Source organism: Lipotes vexillifer, unplaced genomic scaffold, assembly GCF_000442215.2.
Source record: "Lipotes vexillifer unplaced genomic scaffold, Lipotes_vexillifer_v1.1 scaffold1060, whole genome shotgun sequence".
Classification (NCBI taxonomy): domain Eukaryota; kingdom Metazoa; phylum Chordata; class Mammalia; order Artiodactyla; family Lipotidae; genus Lipotes; species Lipotes vexillifer.
The window spans coordinates 28,678-39,649 of NW_006790578.1; the positions used below are offsets into that span (position 1 = coordinate 28,678).

A 10,972-nucleotide genomic window follows, 5' to 3' on the forward strand; every position below is an offset into this window, starting at 1 on the left:
GGGGGGGGGGGGGGCAGCCCCTCACCCCACTTCCTCTCTTTAGGGTGGTTCCCTGACACGCCCTCCCTCTCGGTGCAGCCAGGCCCCGTGGTGGCCTCAGGAGAGAACGTGACCCTGCTGTGTCAGTCAGGGAGCACAAGGGAAACTTTCCTTCTGTCCAAGGAGGGGGCAGCCCGGCCCCCACTGCGTCTTAGATCAAAGTACCGAGGTGGGCATTACCAGGCCGAATTCTCCATGAGTCCCGTGACCTCAGCCCACAGTGGGACCTACAGGTGCTACAGCTCACTCAGCAGTAACCCCTACCTGCTGTCACACGCCAGTGCCCCCCTGGAGCTCACGGTCTCAGGTGAGGGACCCTGACCCTGTCCTCTCTGACTCAGTCAGCTCAGGGCTCTGTCTCCTGAGCACTCTGGCTGGGGTTGAGTGAGGGGGCTGTGAGGGAGGGTCACCCAGAGGGGCATCTGCCCCTCAGAGGCCCTCCCATCCCCCCCCACACCTTCTCACCTCACCTGGAATCTGGAACCTGACGACTTTAGAGACCACAGGGCAGGTGTAAGGGAAAGGTTTCATGAGGTGGGGACTCCAGGGTCAGCCCCACCCCCTTCCTGTCCTCATTCCCAGGACCCTCTGGGGGCCCCAGCCCCCCACCGACAGGCCCCAGTTCAACAACTAGGGAGTCACTGAGGCCTCTCTGCAGAGGGAGCACAGGCCACCCCAAGGCAGTTTCAGAGTCTCTGGGAGGATCTAATGCCCTCAGATCCTCAAGGACAGGCTGGGGGTCAAGTAGAGATGCCAGGAGGACCCCAGGGCTCCAGGGACTCTGAGGCTGGTGGATGAAGGGTGGGGGTCATGGAGAGGGAATGACCCCTCGGGGCCCATCTTGGGGGAGGAGCAGTGGGCTGACGTGGAGAGAAGCAGCCCCCGACCCTCACCTTCTGTCCTGACCCCCAGGAGGCTCTGAAGTTGGGGCCCTTCCCCCCATGGAGCCAGGCCCGCAGACGGGTGAGTGAGGGTCTGTGGGACATGGTGTTGGGTCCAGGGGGGCAGGGCTCCGTTATGGCCTTGGTTCAGGCACCTCTGGAGACGCTGACTTGGACCCCCTTCCCCTGCCTGGGCCTCAGTTTCTCCAAGTGTAAAAGCAGAGAATCGTGGCCCGGAGCTTAGATTTCCTTCAGTTCTGACTTCCGGCTGTGACCCCCCAGGAGAGGAGGCCTCACAGGGAGGCCCCTGAGGATGTGACTGTATGGGGGCCTGTCCCCAGTGCCGCAGTGATGGTGGCATCGTACGGGGAGGCAGAGGGAAAGATGAAGAGTCCACCGCACACAGCCGGCCCCTCCCCCAGTCCCTGCTGTGGTGGGGGAGGGCAGGGTAACAAGGAAGGACCCTCGGCTCCAGATGAGACCCTCGGACAGGCGCCCCTGCAGATGAGAAGCCCCCAGAGCACAAAGCTGGTGTCCACCTTGGGCGGGGCGCGGCAGGAGGACAGCTCAGGGAGCCCACAGCCCTGGGTTCCAATCCCAGCTCTGCCACCTCCAGCCTGGGTCACCTGGGGTTTGTGAATCCCCTCGCTCTGCCTCAGTTTCCTCATCTGTAAAATGGGTGGGGTGGGTTAGAGGAGATGAACGCACGGACCCCAGCACGAGCCTGCACACAGTAGGCGCCCAATGAAATGGCATCTTGGGCTCACTCATGACGTCACTGGTGCCCCAGGTCTCAAATGGTACCTGAACGTCCTGATCGGGGTCTCGGTGGCCTTCGTCCTGCTGCCCCTCGTCCTCCTCGTCCTACAACGGGTTCAGAGCAGACGCAGGAAGTCGGGTGAGTAGGGAACGGGGAGACCCAGGCCCCTGGAGGCGGTGGGCTTAGGGCACCAGCCGAAGGGAGACCTAAGAGACGGGCGAGGTCAGCCTAGAAGAAGACTGTCCAGAGTCTGAAACTCAAAACTCCTGAAAGAAAACACGTGCTGTCAGCTGACACGGACAATTTAAGGTATTTCCCTCCTTTTCAGTCTCATGAAGTGTTGAAACGTGTACACAAGTATGAGTCAGGTCTCCTTCTTTCCTCCTGAATCCCGTGTGAGGGGCGGGGGTCGTAAGAGTCCCAGGGCCGAGCCTGTGTCATCTGCCCCAGCCCAGGGCGAGGCTGATTTCCACCCTCCCGCAGGGGCTGCGGACCCAGAGCCCAAGGACACAGGCCTGCAGAGCAGGTAACTCCCGCCCCGAAGACCCCCAGGCCCGCCCCGCCCGCAGCTCCCCCTCATTCTCCCCCTAACACGCCCGCCTCCCCCCCAGCTCCTGCCCAGCCGCCGCCGCCCAGGACCAGGCCCTCTGTGAGCAGAAGAGGACGGGCTGGGGGACACAGGGTTCTGGAGGCAGTGGGGGAGGGGAAGGCTGGGAAGGGGTGGGCTCAGGGGGTGCGGACTGAAACCCCACACTTCACCTCACCCCTGGGTCTCAGTGGCCCCTTCTGGATGCACTGCGGGGGCTCCAGCCCTGAGGGATCTCAGGGGATCCCGCCAAGCGATACACACCCTGTTCCGCCCCAGCAGATGCTGCCGTGAAGGACCCACAGCCTGAGGACGGGGTGCAGCTGGACCATCCGGTGAGACCCCTGCTCCTGTCCAGGCCACCAGAGACCTTCCTGTTGCCAAACTCAGTCCAATGGACACGTCTCTGTCCTCACATCCCAGCTCCAGCAGCGTCCCACACTGACCTCTCCTTGCGGGCTTCCTTGGTCATCCTGCTGTGACTCCACCCCTCCTGCTTCCTTGTGACCTCATGGCCCCTCCTTCGGGGTCCCCTTTCCTGGCTCCTCGTCCTCTGTCTGACCTTCTGGCGTTGCAGAGAAGCCCCACGTCTCAAGAGGATCTGTGAATAAGTGAACCACCTGAAAGTCCCCAGGCCCCCCTTCCTTCATTCACCCAAAAGTGGTGCACAAGGAGAGCGCATCCCCCCGGCTCCCTGTAGGTGCTTCAGGTGCAGCAGGGAGCTCACCTGGTGGGTGAGAGAGGCTATATGTAAAGAAGCAGGTAGCGTCCGAGAATGCAAGGTCCCGATAAGGAAAGTAAAGCAAGAGAAGGTGACAGAGTGCATGGGGGGAGGGGGGCAGCAAGTGCAAAGGTCCTGAGGCAGGGACGTGCTTTTGCAGGAAGATGGCCGTGCGGTTGGAGCCAAATGAGCAAGGGAGATTGCAAGGTCCATAAGGAAAGTAAAGCAAGAGAAGGTGACAGAGTGCATGGGGGGAGGGGGGCAGCAAGTGCAAAGGTCCTGAGGCAGGGACGTGCTTTTGCAGGAAGATGGCCGTGCGGTTGGAGCCAAATGAGCAAGGGAGATAATGTGTTAATTATCTCCCAGATAATTCAGAAATCAGAACCGCAGAAAGAATCAGAAATCAGAACCGTAGAAAGAATCCAGAGGCTCCAAGGTGTTAGGAGGCCCCTGGAGTTTCCATCAGGAAAGTGACCTGACCTAAGGTTTTAAAGCATCACTCTGGCAACACAGTGGAAAGCTGACGGAAGGAGATCACAGTGGATCCAGGAAGTCCCCTTTCTGTCCTACTCTCTCCCTCCAGCAGAACAGGCAGGATGTAGACCCCCAGGAGGGGACATATGCCCAGGTGAACCACTCAAGATCAAGACTAAGGCGGGGGGTGGCCACCTCTCCTTCCTCCCTGTCGGGGAGATTGCTGGACATGAAGGACAGACAAGCGGAAGAGGACGGGCAGAGGGACAGTCAGGTAGGTCCCATCCTGTCCGGGCCCCCAGGCTTCCCCCACCCCAACCCCCACACCCTCCCTCTCCCCCCCCGCAGGCCGCCGCATCTGAAGCCCCCCAGGATGTGACCTATGCCCAGCTGAACCACTCGACCTTCAGACGGGAGACTGCACCCCCTGCCCCCCAGTCAGGGGAGCCCCCAGAAGAGCCCAGCGTGTATGCTGCTCTCGCCGTCCGCTAGCTCAGGAAAGACCCAGACCCCACGCTCCAGGGAGGAAGACTGCACGGACCCCGGAAGTCACAGGAGCTGCCTGCCCGCACTGGACACCACCTAACGACCATCAGACAGCCTGGACTCCCAACACAGACCACCAGGAGCCCCTGGGACCCTTTGGCAGTCACCTGATTCTACCCTCAAAGATAACTAATATCCTTACATTTTAGAAAAAAAGCGACAGACTTCTCAATTACCAATGATTTTGAAAAAGAATAGCAAATGTTTCCAAATGAAGGCAGAAACAGGGAAATAACAATGACAAGAGTAGCTACTAATGAGGACAAACAAAAAGTAGAGAAAAATCAATAAAGCCAAAACCCTCATTCCTGAAAATATTAATCACACGTATAAACCCTAGGCAAATGACCAAGGGAAAAAGAGAGAAGGCATGATTTACCATTATCATGACACTACGGCAGATCCTACAGACTTTATATAAATAAAGAATTTTATGAACAATTTATGCCATTATATTAGAAAATGTAGATGAAATGGACAAAAATTCTCTAAAATATAATTTACCAAAATGATGAACATTAGGATAAATAGGAAATCTGGATTGTTGTATATATTAAATATGTGGACTCTGTGATTTAAAATTTTCCCAAAAAGTGAACTCTGAGTCCAGAAAGCTTCACTGGTGAATGCTTCTGAACACGTATGAACTTATGAAATACACACACACACACACACACAGACACACACACACACATACCAAACTTACACAAGCTTCTGCAGAGAATAGGGGAGGAAAGGAATACTCCCCCCAACACATTTTGTCGGGACAGAAAAAAATTGAGACCAAAACCTGACAAAGAAACTACAAAATGGGAAAATCACAGGAAGCTCTGTTTTTCTGTCTTTTGTTTTCCTAAACAAAATATTCACAAACGAGATTCATTGCTATATAAAATGAGTAATATATCATGAACTTGCAGGTATTTTTTTTTAAGGAATGTATGGATGGTTTCATCCTCAGAAATCAATCAATACAATTCAAACATTAAAAGAAGAAATTTTAAAAATCATCATATCAACAGATGCAAAGCTTTTGATAAAATACATCACCAATTTATAATGAAAAAACTCAGGAATAAAAGGGAATTTCCTATTATTTGTAAAAGCATCTTTTAAAATCTACAATAGAAATCATTTTTAAAGGTAAAAACGTGCAATCCTTCTGCCTGCAATTGCGACTGAGCCAGGAACGTTCACTATTACCCTTCTATTCAGTAGGCCTGGAAGGACCAACCAATTAAATAAAGAAAAAAAAAGTGATAGGCACTGAGGGATGGAATAAAACTGTACTGCTCAAGATTACAAAATTGTGTGAGTGGAAAATCCAAAATAGAATAAGGACCTATTATTCGAATTTGAAAAGAATTTATCTAACATCACTGGGTACATCATCACAATATATAAAAGTCAGTTGCATTTCAGACTTCCAGTTTTGGAGGAGAAAATAGAATTATGTCTCCCTAACCCCCCACAAAGCACAGTAAAACTCCTGGACTTTACATACACAACAAACATAAGAACACAGGCATACCTCCATTTATTGTGCTTCCCAGATATTGCAGGGATGTTTTTGGTTTTGTTTTTGTTTTTACAGATTAAAGGTTTGTGGCAACCCACATCAAGCAAGCCTATCAGTGCCATTTTTCCAACAGCATTATTATTATTTTATTGATTTTTGGCTGTGGTGGGTCTTCCTTGCTGCGCGTGGGGCTTTCTCTAGTTGTGGCGAGCAGGGCTACTCTTTGTTGCCGTGCGCTGGCTTCTCATTGCAGTGGCTTCTCTTGTTGGGGAACATGAGCTTTAGGTGCACGGGCTTCAGTAGTTGCAGCACATGGGCTCAGTAGTTGCAGTGCACGGGCTCTAGAGCGCAAGCTCAGTAGTTGTGGTGCACGGGCTTAGTTGCTCCGCGGCATGTGGGATCTTCCCAGACCAGGAATCAACCCATGTCCCCTGCATTGGCAGGTGGATTCTTAACCACTGTGCCACCAGGGAAGTCCCCAACAGCATTATTTTTTAAAGTATGTACATCGTGTTTTTAGACCAATGCTATTGTACACTTAACAGACTACAGTATAGTGTAAACATAACTTTTATATGCACTAGGAAAACAAAAAACTGTGGGACTCGCTTTAATGTGATATTTGCTTTATTGCTGTGGTCTGGAACTGAACCTGCAATATCTCCAAAGTCTGCCTGTACTCTGAAGGGTAGAGAGAAGGCAGCAGACACACTAAGACTGCTAAGACCCCAGTAATGACACAGTGAGTGTCAAAGGAGACCGAGTAGGGTACCTGGACTGCCCCATCCACCTGGCAGTAATGAGTCAGTGCCCCAGCCATGTGTAAGAAAAGTCCTTCTATAACAAAGATTTACATAAGACCCAGACTCTCAAAACATAATATCCAAAATGACCAGGTCTAATTTGAAAAATCATTCGTCACAACAGGAACCAGGAAAATCTCGTCTTGAGTGAGAAAAAACCATCCTTAACAGCTGCTAACGCTGAGATGATACAGATTTTGGAATTTTCTGACAAGGATTTTAAAACAGCCATAATAAAAATGCTTTGAGGAGCAATTACACACATGCTTAAAATAAATCTAAAAAACTAGAAAGCCTCAGCAAAAAAAGAGAAGACATGAAGAACGCAACGGAGGACTTCCCTAGTGGTGCAGTGGTTAAAAATCCGCCTGCCAAGGCAGGGGACACGGGTTTGAGCCCTGGTCCGGGAAGATCCCACATGCCTTAGAGCAACTAAGCCCCTGAGCCACAACTACTGACCCTGCACTCTACAGCCCGCAAGCCACAACTACTGAAGCCTGCATGCCTAGAGCCCGTGCTCCACAACAAGAGAAGTCACTGCAATGAGAAGCCCGCGCACCGCAACGAAGAGTAGCCCCCGTTCGCCGCAACCAGAGAAAGGCTGCACGCAGCAACAAAGACCCAACGTAGCCAAAAATAAAACAAATAAAATTTTTAAAAAAGAACGCAATGGATATTTCAGATCTGAAAGATACAATAATTAAAATAAAAGGCTCCCTGGATGGACAGACCCAACAAAAGAATGGAGGCAACAGAGGAAATGATGTAAAGATACGAGGATAAAAATTACTCAGTCTGGGGCTTCCCTGGTGGCGCAGTGGTTGAGAATCTGCCTGTTAATGCAGGGGACACGGGTTCGAGCCCTGGTCTGGGAGGATCCCACATGCCGCGGAGCAACTAGGCCCGTGAGCCACAACTACTGAGCCTGCGCGTCTGGAGCTTGTGCTCCGCAGCAAGAGAGGCCGCGATAGTGAGAGGCCCCCGCACCGCGATGAAGAGTGGCCCCCGCTTGCCACAACTAGAGAAAGCCCTCGCACAGAAACGAAGACCGAACACAGCAAAAATAAATTAATTAATTAATAAACTCCTACCCCCAACATCTTAAAAAAAAAATTACTCAGTCTGAACACCAGTGAGCACATATTCTGGAAAAGCATGAGAACGGGCTCTCAACGACCTCACATCCCTGGGATCTGAATCCTAAAAGCAGAGGAGCAAGAGGATAAGACTGGAAAACTGTTCAAGAAATAATGGCTGAAATTTCCCCAAACTTTGCAGAAGCCATGAGCCTATGCATTCATGAAACTCAGTGAACCCCCAACAGGATGAGCCCCAAGAAATCCATATGCCAAGACGCATCACGATCCAGAAAGACAGGAAGTTCCTCGAATGCAGCGAGACAGAAACGCGTCCTCACTGTGCAGGGGACCCGCCACTCACTGGCCTTGGACTTATCAGAAGGCAGGGGCACAACAGTTTCAAGTGCTGTAAGAAAAGAACTGTCAACCCCAATGCTATGCATTGTGAAACTATCCTTCAGGAATGAAGGGGACATAAAGACAATCTCAGGTGAAGGAAACCTGAGAGGATTTATCACAAGCAGACCTACCCTTCACAGTATGACCGAACTAACCCTAGGATGTACCCAAAAGCAGATTTTTTTTTTAAGCCTTGAAAAGAACCACAAAGCTGAACCACAAAGTCATTTAATCAACTTCCAAAACATAGTTACACAGTCTTTAAAGAAAGGAAGCAGAATCTGTATACTTAACAATATAACTTTCCAGGGAATTCCCTGGAGGTTCAGTGGTTAGGACTCTGTGCTTTCACTGCCCAGGGTGCAGGTTCAAGCCCTGGTCGGGGATCTAAAATCCTGCAAGCTGCCTGGCATGAACAAAAAAACAAAAAACAATATAACTTTCATATAACCCAGTGTATGGTAAATCAAAAACAACCCTGCGGTCGGGTGGAATAGCAGAGGTTAGTGCCGCCCTCAAAGACTTAAGGGAGGGAGTGGTGGTGGCCCATCGCACCCCTGCTTAATACACCAGCCTGGCCCCTGCAAAAACTGAGCGGACCAAGGGTGGTTGGTGGTGGAGGGCCTCAGACTTCACCCAGCGCTAAGTCCCGTCACGGCTGCTGTGAGGGATGCATGTTTTTCCTAGAACAGAATCAGGCAGCCTTTGGTCATTTCTATGCAGCTGTGGATCCGGTAACAAAGAAGCAGCTCTTCACCTAGGGTGGACTGCAGTGCATGTTCATGCTTTGTCCAGAGAGAAACTAACTCTCCCTCTTTCACGGCACAGTCCAAAGGGACCCTCGGCATCGTGACATTGGGCAGAACATCCCATTTGTCCACAACGTTGATGACATCTTGCTAATTGGACCTGACGGTGAGAGGGTGGAGAGTACTCTGGTATGTATTCCATATGGTGGGAGATAAGGAAGGAAGGAAGGAAAAGAAAGAAAGAAAGAAAGAAAGGGAAATGCAAAGACTCAGAGCCTGCCAAAGCAGTGACCTTTATAGAGGTCCTGTTCTCTGAGGGCTGCCAAGACATACCCTGTGTAGTAAAGCACGTGCCATTGCACCTCGCAACACCTAACACTGAGAAAGAGGCACAATTCCGGGTATGCATTCTTGGCTTGTGGAAGCAGCATATATCATCCTCGAGAAAACAAGTGACTTCTCAGGTTACTGAGAAGCTTGCAAGTCTGAGTGGAGCCCCCAGGAAGGTGGGGCTCTGCAGTAGCTTCAGGCTGCAGTACCAGGACCCCGGGTATCCGGGTGTACCGGAGGCTGTGTGAATTCTCTGCTGAGCCCCAGTGGCAGAGGTGAGGTTTAGCCCTATGGGTTCATGTCACCACATCCACCACCTGCAACAGAGCGCTAGACGCCACTTAAAAAACTGCTCCTAAGGACTTCCCTGCTGGCGCAGTGGTTAAGAATCTGCCTGCCAATGCAGGGGACACAGGTTCGAGCGCTGATCCCAGAAGATCCTACATGCCACGGACCAACTACGCCCGTGCGCCACAACTACTGAGCCTGAGCTCTAGAGCCCACAAGCCACAACTACTGAAGCCCGTGTGCCACAACTACTGAAACCTGTGCGCCTAGAGCCCGTGCTCTGCAACGAGAAGCCACCGAAATAAGAAGCCCGCGCACCGTAACAAAGAGTAGACCCCGCTCGCTGCAACTAGAGAAAGCCTGGACGCAGCAACAAAGACCCAACGCAGCCAAAAATAAAATTAATTAATTAAAACAAAAACTGCTCCTGGCAGGCTCCTGGTTCCCCACAGACACTGACTGACTGACAAAGAGACATCAAGTGTCTGTGCAGCTGAAACTTCCCGTGATGAGCCAGGTGTTGTCATTCCCACCAAGTCATTGGGTTGCAACCCACTGTTGGATGAGTGGTAAACCTGGGGCCAGGAATAGGTCCGCAGAACAAGGTAAGTCCCACAAAGGCAGGAATTAGAGGCACAGGATACCTCCACGGCTACCTGTCACGGTGACACCCCTCCCTCAGCTGTCCTCTGCAGCTTTACGGCCTGGGTCACGTCTGGGCAGCGTCAGGTTTGGGGGTAGTTTTGCTCTACAGCCCTGTACCTGAAAGATACTGAGGGAAAATGCTTTCACAGGGCAGACATCTGGGTGATGAACAGGATACCTTTTGTGTGTGTGGAAAGAGAACAGGGTAGAGGGAAAGATGTACACAGACCCAGGGACGGGAGCAACCGCCCTGCCTAGACAGTCAGGGGAACTGAGCGGGAGGGGACAAGGATACCCAGGAAGGAGGAATGGGTACAGGAGTGGGCACGAGGCACGTGGTCTTTCAATGAGGTATTAACGTCCCCCCCAGAGCCTCACTGCAGACAGGGTCCTTAACAGCCAAGGGGACAGGACGCCTGGTTCAGTGGATGTTTGCCAGCCTCTGCCTCCTTCCTTACACACTGGGCCTTTGAAGGATGGCCGTGGGGACAGAGGTGGAGGCTAGTCTTCAGCCTGGAATCAGGGACTCACTGCCATTCACCGAGAGTGATTTAACTACAGATACTGCTGAATGTCCATTGTGTCAGCAGAGGAAAGGAACACTTGAGTCCTTAACGTTGTATCATTTCTTATGGAAGCAAATCAGACACGTGGTTGCAGGTTGACTTCATCCTGGTGGAATGGACACTGGTTGAGCCTGACTAGTATGCATGTGTATGTATATTCAGACATGAAATGTACCCCCTTTGTGCTGTTTGATCAGCTTTGGCAAACGTAGAAATTCATGTAGCAACTGTCACCACAATCAACATATAAAACATTGCCATCACTCCTGAAATTCCATGGTGACCTTTTTAGTCAACCTACACCCTCCAAACCCACACTGAACCAAACAGCAACCAGTGCTCCTCACTAGGAATTAGTTTTACAAGGTCTAGAATTTCATAAAAATGGAACTATAAAGTCTGTACTCTTCTGTATCTGCCCTCTTTTGTTCAGTATAATTTTTTGATTCATCAACTTTATTGGTATCTCATTTGAGTTTTCATTTCTCTAATTATTATAGATGTTAAGCAGTTTTTCATGTGCTAATTGGTCATTTATATATCTTTTTTTTTTTTTTTTTTTTTTTTTTTTTTAAATACCCTAGCCC

General features: G+C 50.9%; 1 protein-coding gene across 1 annotated transcript in view; it reads left to right on the forward strand.

The window, feature by feature from the left end:
• LOC103086390 (leukocyte immunoglobulin-like receptor subfamily B member 4) overlaps positions 1-3,953 on the forward strand; it is an 11,465-nt gene extending 7,512 nt beyond the window's left edge. The window contains exons 9-16 of the mRNA XM_007463865.1: positions 44-346; positions 622-666; positions 1,705-1,818; positions 2,131-2,206; positions 2,292-2,329; positions 2,546-2,601; positions 3,571-3,735; positions 3,810-3,953. Coding sequence (XP_007463927.1) covers positions 44-346; positions 622-666; positions 1,705-1,818; positions 2,131-2,206; positions 2,292-2,329; positions 2,546-2,601; positions 3,571-3,735; positions 3,810-3,953 — 941 coding nt within the window. The remainder of the gene's footprint in view (positions 1-43; positions 347-621; positions 667-1,704; positions 1,819-2,130; positions 2,207-2,291; positions 2,330-2,545; positions 2,602-3,570; positions 3,736-3,809) is intronic.
• The last annotated feature ends 7,019 nt before the right edge of the window (positions 3,954-10,972 follow it).